Raw genomic sequence first — 18,735 nt, 5'->3', positions numbered from 1 at the left:
CTCATTTACAAATCGACACACGGAATCTTTCGTTACGATTTTTTCGTATAAATTGTTGTCGAGTATCTGTGATGCTTCTATGATTATTTTTGTTATGAACCTTAATATATTATTGTTTCATCTTAAAAGGGTACTTACTCATCTCAATTATGGTTTCAATTTTAATATTAAGATTAAGTAAAGTCTTGCTATCAGATAGGTAGGAAAAGAAAATTCAAGCGTAGACCATACTCCTGTTTTCAGTCGAATCAGAACTAATAATATTGAACAGAAATTAGTACACAAATCACGTAACTATCCTATCATCCATTGATCAAGATCCCGAACCAAATATTTACTTTTATAACAATAGCTTCAGTTCTTGCATCCCTTAGGTGAGGTTGGTCTCATAGATAATCTATTGTTGGCGATAGGGGCAAAGATAGAACTTCACACACTAAAAAATGAAAGTTCCGTCTGTGAAGAGCCCGATTATTTCCTCTTTTATAGTTCCAGAATAATTTTATTATCAATTAAACTGGCCCAGAATGTCATTACGACCATAATTCATGTATACAATCCATTATTGCCTGAGAAATACTAATTAAGTTGTAGTCTCGGCTGTATAAATTCTTTCATTTCGTAATTAGTAAATAGCGGCGTAGGCTCACACGGTTTTTGTTTATGCTACGTTAATACTTTTGATATTAAAAAAATGTAGGTGTATTCAGTATAAACGATCTTTAAGCTCTTATTGACTTTACTCAGTTCGAGCAGAAAATTGCAAAAACTATGGATGGATGGAATTAACTTAAATCGATTTTTAGAGCATGAAAAATAAAAACACGACTACAGAAAGTCTGGGATCAACGTGGTGCAAAACCAATTTCTTAAAAAATCTCTGCTAAATTCTAAGAACGGACCAAATCAAATGATGGTGACTCATAGTTTTCAGTTATGCGTCAATAATTTACTTTTTACGGTACAAATTGAAACGGGTTCTTATTTGACGATCTCGTTAAAACTTAAAGTTGATCATAAAATCTTTCTAAAGGTTTTTCAGTAAATGTTTAAAATATATTTTAAATTTAGATTAATATATTTTAAATTTAGATTTTTAAATTTTAGGAATACTATTTATACATATATTTATGATGATATGCGTCATCACTTTTTCGAAATGTGAGATATTTCACGATTTCTTTAATGAATGTTTAGCCGTAGTCACGACATAGTTGCACTCAACACAGAAGATTCTACCACACCCTGTGATCAACCACGTTGTTCAGTCTTTATGATATTAGAAAATTAACAAATTGCCGTGTAGCTAACTAATATTTGTTAAATGGTTAACGCTCTGAAGTTCGATGCGCCGAACGCTGCAAAACTTGATTTACCAGTCGGTCTGTGTCGCTGGGGGCGCTATCTAGACGTCTACATTATTTCGGTAATAATTCAAACACTTATAATATTATCACATTCTCTTGCCAAACTTGGAATATACGAGAATGTATAGAAATAATTAGTTTCATTGCACAGTGGCAACAATTTATTAGTTTAGTTTGCTTATGTTTACCTCTTTATGCTGGTGGTGGATCTTAATTACTGACTACAGTACTGACCTTAGCTTTTCTTGTGTAAAAGGTAATAAATGAATCTGTTTAGTCTTCTTATTATAAATAAGGGCAGTTATTTTTGGAAATAATTTCTTGCTTAATAAAACATTATACGGTATAAATTAAGGGAGTAAATACTCGTATACCTATATCGCTCATACAAAGCGCTCAGTGCGACATAGGAACGTAAATGTAATGATCGTACTTTTGTTTTTATCTTCCATTGTAATTCATAGTATGTGTATATTGATTAAATTTTGATCACTCTTCCAAAATGTACGAAGTAAACAAACTTAGTTAATAAGTTTCTTGGACATCTTCATATTCAACTTGCTTGTGTAGTTGATGAGAAGAAAAAACATTGAAAAAAGAAGTTGAATAATAATATAATACTTATCTTTATATTATAACATGTTTTCTCTACTGTATGTACCTATTCATCTTTCTTGTATTCATACGTATTAAGTAGTAATGACTGCCGGATCATCAACTGGATAGTCCGGTGGCAAAAAGTTATCATTAAAATATTTGTCCTCTTGTATATCTGTGACGTGAATCTTAGTTTTACTCATATTGTAATATCTCAGATTCCAATATCATTAATCCATAAAGACAATAAAATGTATAATATAACTTAAGCTTGATTCTATGAAGTAGGAAGTCAGTAAGCATAGCTCTTTAGGTGGCAACGAGTCGCGAGAGTGCCGGGTGGCAACGAGTCGCGAGAGTGCCGGCCGTCATTGTCGCTCGAATAACTGGTTTAGCGACCTATCCGATGCACACCAAATCAAACACCATGCCTGCCATGTTACCTATACATATTTCTATGAAATATTGCTTTCCATTTGAAACACATTTTGTTACGAAAACGGGTTATATGTCATTGGCTCAATTTTACGAGCACAATGGAAGGAATGCTTTCAGCGGTTTGTATGTGCTTTGGCTTTTATATCTTATATATTTCACATATTGTGTGAGCGTAGTATGAAGAAGAGCGCGTGTAGAATCTCTAGAACATTTAACCTAAGATAATATGATACCTTTGTAGTCTTAAACAGAGTTCAAGGAATAAGGTATCCCTAGTACCTAGGTACCTGTATCTTCCCTTCCTACATTGGTAAACCTATATTTATTGAATGTAGTTCCATAGTATGCTTTTCCATTTTTGCAGTTGATTAGGGAAAACACGCAAAGTTTGAAAGAAAATAAAATGAAATCCTTATTTCCAAGTAATATATTTTGATTTTACTCTTAAGCTCTTTAGTAAGCACTTGAAACTTAATGGTGATAATTTCACTGCATATAGGTTGGCAACGTGCCACAATCAATGTCTGATGTTATTCATTGTCGCTTGAATAACTGGTTTGGCGACCTTTCGACCAATATATGGGAAGGCTTCATCGCATCCATTTATTAGAGAAAATTAAAAATAAATAATAAGAATTTGTTTGATGGTCAGACCCTTTGGTCTCATTTTAATAATTTGTTTGATAATAATGCGCGTAAGCTCCCTGGGGATCAAAATTTGATCGTGACTTTTATCAAATGAAGTACGTATTATAGAGATTCCAAAGGAAATTTTTTAATTAATCTATATGCATACAAAATGTTGCTCAATTTAATTAAACAAAACTTCTTTGGAATGTTAATCTTTTTAGTAAATTGCATAAATTTAATCCACGAGGCTTACAATGTCTGTGTAGGAACATGAGTTCACGTACCCAAGTGAATGTTAATTTGCCATGGTAAAGGTCTAGGAACACGGTTTGCATAAGAAACTAGTCAAATTAGTAATACGCCAGTGGACCTGTCTCGACGGTTAATGCTTAGTCAACGATTTACAAGTGAAACTTCGTAGAAAAACAGACTAGCCTCTTATAAAGATTTATAGTTTTGTTAAAAGGTGGTAGAACCCTTCGTCGTTTGACGTTAGCGACATCATCTCCACACCTATTGCTTCTGTGTTCTGTTTTGAAGGAGGTCGTAAGGCAGATATATGAACTGTTTCAACTTAGTCCTCTGGAATAACTCAGTTAATCTTCAAAACTAATTAGAAATTAAAAACAGATGTCCGAGGACAAAAGAGATCACTTACAATCAGGCGGACAGCATGTTCTTATACTATTTCTGTTTTATTAAACTTTTATGAGAAATGCCACTGTTAGAACTAATCGAAATATTGCACTGGTTACTAGAAACACTATGTAGGTCACAAATCAGAAGCCGTTCTTAGTTTCAAAGTAAGGTTGAAACCTTACGACATTTTTATTTCTCCGACTTTACAACTTCGCAAGCCTTGAGAAAACTTTTACATGGCGAAACATTCGCAAGGAATGCGAGACATATCTGCTTTAGTCTGATATATCTATCTATATAAATAAAATGAATGTCTGTCTGTCATTTAAAAATAAGTTAAAACGTGTTGTTTGTCATCAGAAACTTAAAATACACCTATTTATTTTTTTATGTTCGTCTGAACTTAGACAGTACAGAGCCAATTTCAGTTAGAATTTGAAAAAATAATTGAAACTTTTTCCACCAATCGTCTTTGAATGGCCTGAAGCTTATCTCTTCCTGGTCTTCTACATTTATACGGAAGACTTGTGGCAAGTATTGACGCAAAGGGTTGCCAGTAGATATTTTGCTTAGGAATAACGTACACAACTTTATATCCAGAAAATATGTAGGGTTCATATGTCTAAATTCATACTCTTAGTTGTGCGCGAGCGGTCACAGGTGACTTACCTTATAACTTTTTATAATACAAAAAAATTTAGGTATCTTATCAAGCATGATCACAGCTTTAAAAGCTACATTTTAGTGAACGTGAGAAGGCACCAGCATTATAGTCTTCAAGTTAAGGTCGATTTTCAAATACATCATTATGATATTCTCAGCATGCAAACATACAAGCTACGTGAGTTGATTGAAAGCCTCTTATACAATGGCAACTACGTGACCGATTATGCGTTTATCTAATTTAGCTTTTAGAATCGTTTTTCTCGGACCATTATTATTTGTTCTGTTATCCTTAGCGCCGGGATATTCCACTATTGACAAGAAGATTGGCATCGTTTGTGGTCGATCGTGGATTAGTTGCATCTAAGGTATCTAACAAAGATCAAAATTTGAATATGTCTTATGGCCCATTATAAATAACCAATTTTCACTTACCAAAAACTTTGCAGGTATCTTTTGTAAGTAAAAATTGCCATTGACAAAGTCTACTATGAAAAAAGTCTTAAATCTTGCTCTTTTGTAGGCAAGACATTGGATTGATTGATTATAGATAACGGGCGTTATCCTTTCTATTTTAATTGCGATTTTGGGCACTGTTTTTTGTGATCCAATATTCAAATGATATCCGATAGGTGCCCATTGTGTCCATCATTTCTTGGAATACATTGTTAAGTGATTCATAATATTCGCACGGTATGTTCATTCGTCGCTGTGTACCGTTTTTACAAGGAATTTTGTGGCGGCAGAGCCTTTCCTTAACTTTTAAGTATTGGCTTTGGGCGACGCCAACTTAACCACGTCCCCGTCTTGTTTACAGGGATTTCCTTAAATTATTCAATGAATGGGATAGGTGATGAAATATGAATGACTAGATTTTGTTCGTGTCATGAAGAATTATTACAAATATTTTATTCATTTTACGAAGTGGTTTTCCTCGTATGTTATTTGCCTAAGCTGTCTTTAGTGAATTCCTTATTTTTAGGTATCTTCAATAAAAAAAATGATGTACTTCAATTTGAAGCTGTTATGAGGGTATGAGAAATAACGGTCGCAATAGTTAAATAATGTGATGTCGATGATGTTGTAAGTCAAACAAGGCAGAGTTATGACCTTGAAACTTTGTATTATCTCTGTATGTGTGTTTTAAACACTAATTAATTATCCTTTATTTTGTACAGTAGTCTTTAAAGGGATAGTATCATTTTATCCAACTGAGATTACAGAAAAGTTTAAGCGGCCCATAGTTCACCAGTATTTTCCTAGGTAGTTCAAATAGTTTTTGACATATCACACGATTTGAGTTGAGGAAATCGCGCTACCTCGAATTTTACCTCTTTTAGCAATATAAGTGTTGTTCGTCTTTAAATTTGACTTGAAGAAATCGCGCTATCTCGGAATGTATTTACCAATATAGGTAATTGTTGCTTATTTATAAGATATGTTGAAATAAGTTTATCCATTTCAGAAAGCTGGGGTTGGAACTGGTGCCTCGTCGTGGTGCTGAAGCCGTGGACCCGGAGGACATAAGCCTGGTGGAGTTGTACAGGGTTCACGTGGAGAGCGCTGAGAGGGCTGCAGCAGTAAGTATAAATACTGGCATGTAACCAGCCATAACCATAGGTTAATAGGAGAACTAGATTAAGGTTTTTGATTATAGTTTTCTGAATACTGTTTAGGAATAAATAAAAACACCGGATATATTATTATTATTATTAGTGTACAAAGTTAACCCTCGCATTTACCTGCACTGTCATAAGCGGGTACAACAGACACCAAAAAGGGTTGCATATCTGACTGAGTTTAACCATAACTGCGTTTCTAAGGATTAAGTTGAAAAACCTCATATTAGTCATAATCATCATGATCGTTTATTAAGCTAGAATGAACAGATGCGATTAATATTACAAATTGCAGTCCATTATTTAAATTACTACATACGAGTATATTACAATTATTTAAGTATAAATAAACTTTAAATAACGTCATAAGTACAGTTAGGTTAAGCCATTTACGGATTTAATTGTATTTATGTCATACGTATATAGTTTATTCAATTCGTAGCCGCTTGACTAAGTTAGTATGTTGTGCAGTTTTATATCTATTTCTGCGATCTATACGCATCCGACAGTTCACGTGGTTCAGTCAATGTTGAATTTGAATAAACACATTAATATGCGTACTATTTTTGGAACGCAGGATATAGGTAGATAGTTTGTATATAGAAGCTGGTTATCAGTACGATATATTAGGTTGAAATGTAGTGGAATTTAATGCAGTAATAGTACCTATATTATTTCTTCGCATTACATAATCATATCAGAGTTTTTTTGAATGTCAATGATTTCAGTGGTAACATAAAAAAATAAATTAAAATAAAATAACTATGCATACATTTTCAATTCACAATACCGCGATAAAATTTTATATGTATGTAAGTATTACTGAATATAGGTACCTACCTAGCATATGAGCTTAGAAATGGTAAAAAATCACTTCGTAAAGAGTTATAATGAATAACTACGACAAGCCTACAAATTATGTAGGTACTGGAAAGTTACTGAGAAAACTGGTCAAATCATAACCTAGCAACTATCAAGAAGGAACTGGGTGCAACGTAAGCACCTAATAAGCCGATATGAGCAGATACCGGTACGACGTTATATGAGGGACCAGTAACCTGTGGCTTTATACTTATAAGTATTTTTTTGTTTAAAGATACACTTATATATAATAATAGGTAAAGGTCCCCAAGACTTGTTAATATAGACACAGTGGGTATACATAGACACACTGTGTAAGTAATAAAGAATCCCTATAAGTATAGGTAGGTACCTATACTTTGTCCCTGTACTTTCGGGACTAGAATAGGGCTACGGTATCCCCTGTCTGTCGTAAGAGGCGACTAAAGGGGCTTCCGGGGTTGCGAGTGGCAAGAGTGGAAGCTCAAACCGCCCGGCTAGCGACCCCGGGAAGAAGGGCGGTATGTGTGGTCGCATTCCGTTGTATACACCAGACAGTGTGGTGATACAAACTCACCTGGACGGAGCCCGACGGGGCAGTGCGCTGAGAGGACTCCGGTTGCGTTCCTTTGGATAACCCGGAGTCCTCAACGCAGCGCCGAAAACGGCGCTGCGTTGAGGACTCCACCTCCACCGGGGGATTTTAGTGCGGTAAAAGTCCCACAACCCCGTGTCGCTCCCACGACACCGGGTACCTTTTGAAGGTTTCCCCCTCGTGAAAAAAAAGGTACCTATACTTAGATATAGGTATATAAAGAAAATTCTGCCTCTAGATGTTATTACAACCTGCCTATTTAATAAATGTAAAATGAAGTTAAAATTTACTTACGGACGGTGTTAGTGTCAAAATTTTCTGTGCGATTAAGACATAAAATGCTCGTGGTGAATTTATACTTAGGTATTGCAAATCAAATAACAATAGGTTTTAAGTTACTCATACACAATTGTAGCTAACTTTGATTTTCCTTATATTTAAAAAAGTTTCAAAAGCTTATTCACATGTATTATACTAACATTATTGCGGTACTCTTTCCCTACACTTGTACTAAGAGGCTAAAAAAACATCACGCGACAATTTATTTTTATTGGATGCAATGATAATAAGGTTATCGTATGCTCCAACAGTCTTGGTTTGATTATCCTATCAATAAAAATAGCTGCAATTGTTGCAAACCTCTTCAAATCCATACTTCTTCATGTTACGATACCCTGGCCCTACTCTACTACGCCCTTCTGGTTCTCATAAGAGTAAGTACTATATCAAAACGTCAAGCAACAATTTATTCTTTACGGCGATGGTAATAAGGAAATTCTTTATGCCCAATTGTATGAGCACATTTACATGCGTGTGGCGTGCAATTTGAGTATCAAAGCCTCTTTTGCATTTTTGTATACTTGTACGAGTAACAACAGGTAATAGTTTTCAACGGTCAGAATTTTTTGTCTATCCATTTAATACTATTTACTTTAAATGTACCTACATAATACATTCTATGTATAACTTAACTTCCCTTCACGATTTTTTATTAACTTAGGATATTAGTATGTATAGGTAAAATCTTGGAGATTTGATGACAAGGTAATTAAAATATTAGCGAATCTGTTGATGTACCTGGATATTAGTCATAGAAACGATTCAAACTAAACATATCATTGTATCTCCAGTTGATTCCATCAAGACTAAACGTCCTGTTTAGTTCACCTGTCATTATTTAATAGGTTACACAGAGTTAAATACATGATTGTTTTACCCAACTGATAATGTTTTTCGAGCTTGTTTCATTCTTTGACATGCCCTACATTGATTTTTACCTATGATATGTCGTTGGATTATTCTAAATCATGGGAGTTACATAAGCTATAATACTAACCTTTTCAGTTTATAGTTATATAATTTATTATTCATCAATTTCAAATTTCAAATATGATAAAACCGACCTCAATTAATATGAAACTGTTAACATTAACTCAAATCTCGGCCAACTTGACCGTTTACGGATGTATCGTGCAGCGTCACACTGGATGTTGGGTATCTAGTAAAGGCGTTTCCATACTCGGGGCAAGGCCGTTGAATCATGCATTTATCAGCTTTATCATGCGACGCGTATGTACTCAAATGGCGCTGAAAATAAGTATGATAAATGGTTTTTTTGGGGTTGTAAAATAGGAGGAAAGAGAAATAGCAGATCAACCAAAAATAAAATAAATTATGTATTTTTATACAAGACTGTAACGTAACGTAACGCAAGAGTGTAATAATAATAATGACATATATTTAATAATATTGTTATGTTAGTATTTTGAAATTATAAATCGACTGATAAAATTTAATTTGAATAAGACTTGACCCTCATAATATTAAAAAGACAATTAAGTAATAATACTTTTGCATACCTCTAAGAGGTGGAATGTAGAGGACAATTTTGAGGATATAACAACAGTATTTACCTATATTAAGAAAAATAAATGATATGATTTGATTTGAACGCCTTCATTCCTAAAATGTTTTACCTTTCTGCATCCTAAAATATTTCGAATAAAATAAAAATGCTAGGAGTTCATTATAACTTTAAGATTCATTTGAAATACTTATTACAAAAGTCTGTTAAACCTCATTTTTCTACCCGCAGTGTCGAGGCACATTGCGTCGCGCGGGCGGCTCTGGCAGCAGCTTCAACTCTGGCACGTTGACGAACAATACGTCCACACCGACCACCACAGCGCAGTCCTACCACCTCATGTGCAGCATGCGGGACTTCGGCCACACCGCTGGTGGAGATGAAGCGGAGTTGCTGCTCTGGTTGCACGATGCCAGGCGCGCTCAGCCATTGTCAGAGAGGTTCCGCGTGCGGATCGCCAGGGACGGCTTCTCGAACTATGTGGACCGGTTGCACGCTAATAGCACGTTGTTTGCGGTGAGTATAGCTCAATATAAGAATTGGTTAATAACGAAAGGTTTCTGGAACGCTAGGGACAGTTCAAAATCATATAGCTCACCGCTTGCATACTAATCGCACACCGTTCGCAGAAAGGAAGCGTTAGTTGTTTAGCACATCGAGATTATTTGATGGTCAGGGACAGCTAAATCAAGCTATTCGCGGTGAGTATAGCTCGGTGTAAGCGCTAGTTAATGAGCAAAGTTTCTATTGAGGGTGTCACATAGCGTGGTGACACCAGACGGTGTGGTGAAGTTCATACGTGAGTGAGTATGATCACCTGAGTGAAGCCCAACGGGTCAACGCGCTAAGAGGACTCCGGTTGCATTTCTTTAGAGATCTCGAAGTCCTTTACGCAGCGCCGAGGACAGCCACTTGGTTGGTTTGTAATGCGGTAAGATTCCCACATACCCCTGTTTCGCACCGGGTACTTTTTGAAGGTTACGCCCTTGTTAACAAAAAAGGGTTCCATGGACGGTAAGAGGTATCTCGAAATACTTATTTTACCGGTTGCAATAGGTGTGTAAGCATATCGCTGCATAATTTTTAATTGTTAGAAAAAAAAATAAGTAGCACGTTGAGAGGTTCGTAGATCGCTACAACTCAAACCACGTCGTTCATATATAGCTATATAAAATTTTACTTATGATAACAAATAACAATATGTTATCTCATAACTACGTGTTTGGCACTTCCGTTTTTTGTGGGTATTAACAGACTGATACTGTGTTTAAAGCGTTTCCTTTTACGTTTCTATTTAATCCGGTTAACGTTGCCATGATAAAACAGTAATTGAAATTAACAATATCATAATTCAGTAAAAACATAAAACGGGGCCAAACAAAGTCAACATAAATCCTGAAATTGTATCTTGTATTATTCTTCGTTCAAATTATAAATAGTGTCCCAAATTCAGTCAAATTTCGTAGGTTGACAACGCAAAACAAACCAATTTGTTTTTATAATAGGAAGCAGCAGACGAGCTGGCTGGAAGTGGCTACTGCCGCCCATGGACATCTGTAATCGACTTCAGATAGGATTCGATATTCGTACCGGAGGTTGGCCACAGATGCGCCGCTACCCCTGAAGACTAAGCTGGAATGCCTCGAAAAAATTATGTCTTCCTTACCACACCGTTCAAAGCAGAACACAGCAGTGCTTAACACTGCTGTTATAAGGCAGAAATAGGCGTGGCGGTGGTGCTGCCGGAGTCGAACCACAAAGGATTCTACCACCTTCAAAAGACTGAGCCTTAACAAAATTTAAGTAAATGCGTAACCCGTGTGATAACTGATAACTAATCCCTCATAATAAAATTTGTCTTCCAGGACCTATCAACAACAGACCTATCCCGGGAGTTATGGCTGGTGGCGTGGGTGATCCGCGTCGGCCGCTGGTCGGGGGCGGGCAGCAACAGCGGCACCGGGGAGCGACGGGGGCCGGTCGCGAGGAGACCCTTAGGGGCCGGGGTGCTGCCGTTAGCTGACTTTCTGAGGCAGACGGGACAGCCTGCTGAGAAAGAGTATACGTTCAAAGTGAGTTGACTTGTTAGCTGTTTAAAATAAGGGTAGGAAGCAACAGGGGAGCGATGGGGCTGGTCGCGAGGAGACCCTTAGGGGCCGGGGTGCTGCCGTTAGCTGACTTTCTGAGGCAGATGGGATAGCCTGCTGAGAAAGAGTATACGTTCAAAGTGAGTTGACTTGTTAGCTGTTTAAAATAAACGCGGGCAGTAACAGCGGCACCGGGGAGGGGCAGGGGCCCGGTCGCAAGGAGACCTTTAGGAGCTGGAGTCCTGCCGTTAACTGACTTTCTGAGACAAACGGGACAACCGACTGAGAAGGAGTATACGTTCAAAGTGAGTTGACTAATTAGCTGTTAAGAATAACGGCGGGCAGTAACAGCAGTACAGGGGAGAGACGAGGGCCGGAGGAAGCACTAAGGGCTCGGAGTGCTGCCGAAGCAGACATCTTGGGGCACATTAGGCGGCCTGCTTAACAGGAGTATAGATTCAAAATTCACTAGGTTTTTTTAATAATGAAGTTATTCATTGCAAAATTGTTTCATTAAAATCAAAGTAAAATTTAAGAGCATCAATGCAGGAGATATGTATTTTTTTTTATTTGCATAATAATTTACAGCAGCGCACACAACTAACAACAGAAAAGACACTTAAAATGTTTATTTCTTTAATATATTTTTTATTATCGCAACGTCCTAAAAATCGTCCTAATTTCTAAGAGTGTGTCAGCGTTAAAAGTTACTTAATTCCGAAATGTCGATAACTAATCCAGATAAAGATTTTAAAGAAACACAGGTAAGATTTAATAATAACTGTCAAATGATAACAAAAGCAACCGAATTACTGTGAAACGATAACAAAAGCAAATGATGTTGAAAATTTAATGAGACGAAATATTTGTAAATGGAACATCATTTTTTGTATAATAAACTGCATGTTGCATTTTGCTTACTTATCAAAATCATTTTTAGTAATATAAAGTGCTTAGTTTACTTACGCATGTCTATTGTTTTCACTTCGTTATAATATGCACGTAAAGTGTTAGGGAAACATGAAGTAATCTCAAAATATTTATGTTATAAACCGTTGACTTGATTACTACATGTGTAATCTGTTTACGATAGTTGTAAACTGTAATATATTGTTTAGGAAATTTCTATTGTCCGCAAAATGGTCCATATTACACATATGAATCATATTCGTAAATATCGTATGAGTAATTTATAAACTTGATGAATTGTCTTTAATTATAAATAACGATTTTCTCAGTGGAGAGTTCCGGGTTCGATCCCCGGTCAGAAAACGGGAAAGTGTATTTGGATTTCCGTTCGGGGTTTGGGTGGTTTGTGTACTCTCTATTGTGTGTGTTTATGGTAACGAAATAGTGTTATCAAAGAAATAGTGTTATCAATATTATGATATCCGACATATTATATAATTATTGTGTGGAATACTCATTACACTGATTTTGGAACACCTTTGAAAATCTCTTAATGTTAATGGTCTTAAAAATATTTTTAATTTGATTTGAAATGGTACCTGTCAGTTCATATAACTGAACTAATTTTAATTATTTATTAAAATCTTAGTTTATAAAAAATGTTTATGTACTTTATTTCAGGTCTACCAATGCGAAGAGAAAGATTTCCATCAATTACATGACATGTTGATTCGTAAACAGACCAATAAATGCAACATTTTACCTGGACAACCAAACTATGGTAAGTTCAATTATCTAAAAGGTCAATCATATAAAATCGTTTATTTATAATATATAACATAATCTTCAAAGCTTTAAAACATATCTCTCTTATTTTTTCTCATATTTGCTTTGAATAATTTGAGTATTATTGTTTCATCATTAGTGTCATGAGAGACACGAAGCCCACCTGTGTTTCTATATCCTTTAAAACGTATATATAATTATAATTAACGTAATAATAATTTTTTTTCAGGAATAGTAGTCGCTCTACGTCTTTTAACCAACGCTGGGAGTATCACGGAAGCGGTGGCCTCCGGAGCCACTGTGACGGCAAAGAGGGGCTTCCCTGACGTCATCATGCCTGGTGACGTCCGTAACGATCTCTATTTGACGCTGGAAAGGGCGGAGTTTGAGAGAGGAGGCAAGAGCACGGCCAAGAATGTTCTAGCGACTGTTAATGTGCATGATAATACGGGACAGGTTATAGTGGTAAGTAATAGTATTTTCCTTATTTATTTCTACCAAGTGGGGCTTTTCTGACGTTACCGTGCCCGAAGAAGTCCACAAAGACTTGTTTTTGACGCTGGAGAGAGCTAGAGTTTGAAAGAGGGATTATAGCACGCTGGCGACCGTCAGTGTGCATGATAATAACAGGCAGGTTACAGTAGTAAGTAGTACTGGTATCGTCGTCTTTTAACTTTCCAAAGATTTCCTGACGTCATCATGCCCGAAGACATCCGCAATTAACTGTATTTGACTCTGGAAAGTGCCGATTTTGTGAGGGTGTGACAAGAGCGTAACAGACACGTCATATTTGTAGATACTGCTCGGTATTTTTGAATTTTATACTTAACGCTGGAAAATAATTTCTATGATATTTAGTGATAGGCAATAAACATGTGAATAAACACTTATGAGGTCTTAAGGCCTGGCCACACAGGAAGCGTATTATAGCTCCGCGCTAGGGCGTTAGTGCTAGTAGTAAATCCTGACGCCGCAGAGTTGTATGGTACTGAGTTACTAGTAAGGTCACACAGAGTGCGTACGCGTACGCGTGTACTCGTACGCACGCGCGTAATTTTTCCCATACAATCACGGTTGTATGCAAATCTGTAAAAAATACAACGCCCGGCGACAAGAACGCCGAGCGCCGCGAAAAGCGTACGCGCTCTGTGTACATCACAACTCGGCGCTAGAGCGCGGCGTCAGCATTATCTTCTAGCGCTAACGCCTAGCGCAGCGCTAAAATACGCGTTCTGTTTGACCGCGCCTTTATATTCAAATAAATAGTTAGCCTCAAATGAATATTGACGAAATAAAACCGCTAATAGTTCCATACACTGTGATTCGTACGTAGGACTGCGTGTGGGGCGCGAGCGGTCACGGTGCGACGTCGTACGAGTCGCTGGTGCTGTACCACAACAACGGGCCCGCGTGGGGCGAGCAGCTGCGCCTCACCGTGCCGCTGGACACCTTCACGCACGCGCACGTGCGCATCGAGTTCCGACACTGCTCCAGTTAGTTCGCTTTGCTATGTGTTACACGCGACTGTCTTCGTCCCGCTAATATCTACAATTTGTTATTGCGACGTGACTCGTTTCTATATTCGGAGCGGACTAGCAGTTTGACGCGAACTCTACTTGTCTATTTATTTGCTTAAATTATTATTTGACTATTTCTTTACTAAGTTGTTCTTTACAAGCGCATTTAATTGTCTTCTCTTACCTTAATTATCTACTTGCTGATTTTTACATACCTGTCTAAATTTTTTTCATCTTGTTACTTACAAACAAAAAATAAAAATTAATTCAGTGTTTATTTTCGGAATAACAATTTGTCTCTTCTGTCATATATTCATGAACAGCACATATTATCTTAGTGATATATGAAAAATCTTTTCACATGTCTATATTCTTCTTTATTACACTAGCGATATAACTATGACTTGTATGACGTGCCGTCATATATAAAATATGCATCTGCGGCACTCATAAAGTACCATAACGGAAAGTGGTATTATTTTGTGTTTACTTTTTATTTCAGCGAGAGATAAAAACGAGAGGAAACTGTTCGGATTTGCGTTTGCCCGTCTCATGGAGGCGAGTGGAGCGACGCTAAGAGATGGAGCTCATGAACTATACGTGTACAAATGTGACGATCCTTCCAAGTAAGTTTGATAAAGTTAACTTACTATTCGTTACACACCGTTTCATCTAGTTTATAAATTACGTAGACTTATTAACACTTGATTTTTTACTGAATTTCATGGGCATACTTAATTGTCATGTCATTTTGTCATGGTTCCAAAGTTTGTGGCGGAAATAAAATTTGCCGCTCTTTTATAAATAATTAATATATGTGAAGTAAAACATGTCGACAAGAATAAATATTATCGGAAATTTGACGAACAAGGTTTTCTTCTATAAAATACTCAATTTCTTCTTTAATAAGTCTTTTAATAAGACTTTTAAAGTATAATTTTTTTACAGACTATTGTCCGCAAGCTATCTATCACTGCCGTCGTGCGCGAACGATACCGTCCGTTCGGCGCCCGTCAACGGCGTAATACCGTCCTTCCAGAGGAGCTCCAAAGAGAATTGCACCATCAGTACCTTGCTGTGCTCTACTAAACTCACTCAAAACGGTATGTTTAAAGTTTTGAAATTAATTCTGATGTTTTAATGTACAATTCGTATAAATATATAATTATTTTTCTGTGTTACTGTAAAGGTATGGTTGTGTAAATTTCTAGAACAGACTCAGTTGCATTAATATTTGTATCTATAATTCTTAAGCATACCATGCAGTGTGTACTTTTGACATTTGTTTTATTAAATTGAAGTAGCATGGAGCTTATTTGAAAATTTATAATTAACCATAAACAGAAGTCGTACCGCAACTTCGTGGACCATAAAAACATTGCTGCCTGTACCGAATAAGTTGAATCGCCTCGTAAGCATCTCTGCTTTACCGGACCCATTAAACCAGAACACAACAGCGTTTGGCGCACTTGTGTAAATGCGTTAATTACTATGACGTTGATACCTATTACTAACGGACTTCGGAGTCCAGTTACGTACGGTACTAACAAGCCCTTTTATAATTTTATGTCTATCTTCAAATCTTGTATATTTTTCTAGCACCTCAATATTTTTATGACGCTTTTCGCAGAGGATCTCCTAGCTCTTCTACAATGGCGGGCTCAACCAGAAAAAGTACAGGAAACCCTTTTAAGAGTCCTGCGACTCGGTGATGGGCTTAGCTGCGAGGAATTGATCAAGTTCCTTAGGGACGTTCTGGATGCTCTGTTCGCTTTGTTCTCCACTGAAGATGGGAATAGGTTAGTAAATATATAACTTCTTTTTATTTATATTATGCTTACATTTGGATTAATTTGGGCACAAGACTAATATCTAAATGGTACTAAAGGTTCTGTGATATTTTATAAGATTGCAATTTTATTTAGCATCCAATAACCTTTTAAAATCCTTTTTTATAGACACCAGAAATGTATAATAGCTATTATGCCATTTAAACTTTTTTCTAGCACTCCACACTCCGGAACAGTCTTCTTAGTTCTAGTCTCGATATGCAGTCTACTGGATGAAAGTCGCTTCCAACATTTTAGACCTGTACTGGATGTCTATATTGAGGAACATTTCTCTGCTGCACTTGTTTATAAGTAAGTTTTCCAACATATTATTGCAATGTTAATTACCACATTATAATAGAATGCTATTCCTAGCATAAAAATATCTAAATGATGAATTTTCATATTTGTTATTGATCTGAATGTTGGTTTTTGTCTCATGGCGCGACCTAGGGAATTTGTAGTGTGGCATACAAGTATAGCAAGCATTACATGATGGTATTAGCATTATATAAGGCGTACAAGGACGGACGGTTTGTTTTATCAAGATGGCATATGTTATATAAATGAGGTATGTGGCGTTTTTCTCATCATTCTTATCCTCTACGCCAATGTGATATTTTAGACCTGTTAATTAATACAATATCTATATTGAGAAAAACGCGTTTTGTATTTTTCACGCCATTTAATATATTCAAATCACAATCACATCTCACACTACCCAGAGAGTGCTGCCAGTACCTCATTTATACTACACAATATAGTCTAAAGCAAAATCAATACACGAACTATCCTTAGGGGGCTGCTATCGTCAGTGCAGCACTGTGCCGAGTGGGCGGCGGGCGCGGAGGGCCAGGAGCCGATCCGCAAGTGTCTCCGCTCGCTGGGCGCCGTGTTCCGGCTGGCGGTGCGCTCGCGCGGGCTGTTCGCGCGCGCCACCGGCGGACAGTACGAGGACTCCTTCAGGCGCGACGTGCGAGCCGCGTTGCACGCGTTGAAGGCACTCGCGCAACACCCGCATAGGGATCATTTGGCACCGGCGCAGGTAAGGATTAGAAATATTAAAAAAGAAACGATAATGCATGCGGCGTTGCACGCGAACAAGGCCTCAACACTATATAAAAAAGAATGTGTACTTAAGTTTACACGAAATAAATTATTCTTTTTCGGCGTTATTTATAAAATATATTTGTATATTTCATATAAAAATAAATAGTACAAATAAAGTATGCTAGTAAAAATCAAGTATGAACACTTGTTTAAACTGAAAATGCGCGCGTAGCGCTACATGTGTTCAAGGCTTTTTCGCAAAACCCCCATAAAGATTATTTGGCGCTAAAGTAGGTAACATTTTTTATTTTTTTAAAATACAATTCTAAATGTAAAAATCACGTAAGTTACAGAGTGAAAATTAAAACCTTTGAATACTTTTATACTTCAGGTAGCACTGATGACATCATGGGCGAGTGTAGCCAAGGAAGTTGCATCGGCTTTAGGTCCAGTGGAAGCCGCTCGAGTGACCGCCTCGATGTTGGACGCGCCCGCTGCGAACGCTCCGCCCGCGTTGGCCAAGGCGAGGCTCGCCGCTGCTCAGGAGATACTGAAGGGGCCCTTGGGGCAAGATCCTGGTGAGTGAATGATTTATTGGGAGTTAGTTTACTACTACATTAAAATGTTACCTACATAAAACTGGAATAATAATAACAAAACCTTAGCTTGGCTATGCCATTACCATTTTGCTTTGTTTAAAATTTCGTCGGTTGTGCAAAAACCAATCTTAGTTTTTCATAGGGTCAGCATGTCATTCTAATATACAATTTACAATATTTGATTCTTTCCTTTATTGAAATCCATACGTTACGTATTTTTTTAAATATGCAACGAGTACTCACGATTCATGTTTTAATTTTTTTTGCCGCTATTTTATGTTTAAATTAATTTAATTTAATTGTATTTCTGTGTGTTTGTGATGACTTCAATGTCACTAATAATTGTCATGTGGGATGTCATCTTATATCTGACACTTATTAAGAGGGCGCTTTCATTCCTTTCTAATAAATTCTCAATCTGTTACAGAGGCCCGCAACATCGTCCTCACAACCGCGTGCCATCACCTCCGCGTTCACCTCGCACGACGCGACGAACTCACTCAATGTGCGGACATGCTCGCCGAATTAGTCGCGCTACTGTGGCGGCGAACAGACCCGGACCGGCCGCCGGACGACGACGACCTCGACCCGGACGTGGACGTGCTGTGTCTGAACACGCTGGACGTGCTCGTCGAGACCGTGCTGCACCTCATCGGCGGCAACTCGCCCGTGCTCGTGAGTGTTGTACAGTCGCGATGTAGCTCGC

General features: G+C 37.2%; 1 protein-coding gene across 1 annotated transcript in view; it reads left to right on the top strand.

The window, feature by feature from the left end:
• spg (dedicator of cytokinesis spg) overlaps nucleotides 1-18,735 on the top strand; it is a 59,655-nt gene that overhangs the window by 28,794 nt on the left and 12,126 nt on the right. The window contains exons 5-17 of the mRNA XM_073084696.1: nucleotides 5,800-5,914; nucleotides 9,484-9,768; nucleotides 11,118-11,324; nucleotides 12,930-13,029; nucleotides 13,264-13,499; nucleotides 14,368-14,527; nucleotides 15,054-15,177; nucleotides 15,500-15,654; nucleotides 16,182-16,350; nucleotides 16,558-16,692; nucleotides 17,179-17,425; nucleotides 17,822-18,008; nucleotides 18,457-18,704. Coding sequence (XP_072940797.1) covers nucleotides 5,800-5,914; nucleotides 9,484-9,768; nucleotides 11,118-11,324; nucleotides 12,930-13,029; nucleotides 13,264-13,499; nucleotides 14,368-14,527; nucleotides 15,054-15,177; nucleotides 15,500-15,654; nucleotides 16,182-16,350; nucleotides 16,558-16,692; nucleotides 17,179-17,425; nucleotides 17,822-18,008; nucleotides 18,457-18,704 — 2,368 coding nt within the window. The remainder of the gene's footprint in view (nucleotides 1-5,799; nucleotides 5,915-9,483; nucleotides 9,769-11,117; nucleotides 11,325-12,929; nucleotides 13,030-13,263; nucleotides 13,500-14,367; nucleotides 14,528-15,053; nucleotides 15,178-15,499; nucleotides 15,655-16,181; nucleotides 16,351-16,557; nucleotides 16,693-17,178; nucleotides 17,426-17,821; nucleotides 18,009-18,456; nucleotides 18,705-18,735) is intronic.

This window comes from Epargyreus clarus, unplaced genomic scaffold (genome assembly GCF_041222505.1).
Source record: "Epargyreus clarus isolate Ecla_fem2 unplaced genomic scaffold, WU_Ecla_fem_2.2 ptg000021l, whole genome shotgun sequence".
In the NCBI taxonomy this organism is placed as follows: Eukaryota; Metazoa; Arthropoda; class Insecta; order Lepidoptera; family Hesperiidae; genus Epargyreus; species Epargyreus clarus.
This window is presented reverse-complemented; position numbering and strand designations above follow the sequence as displayed.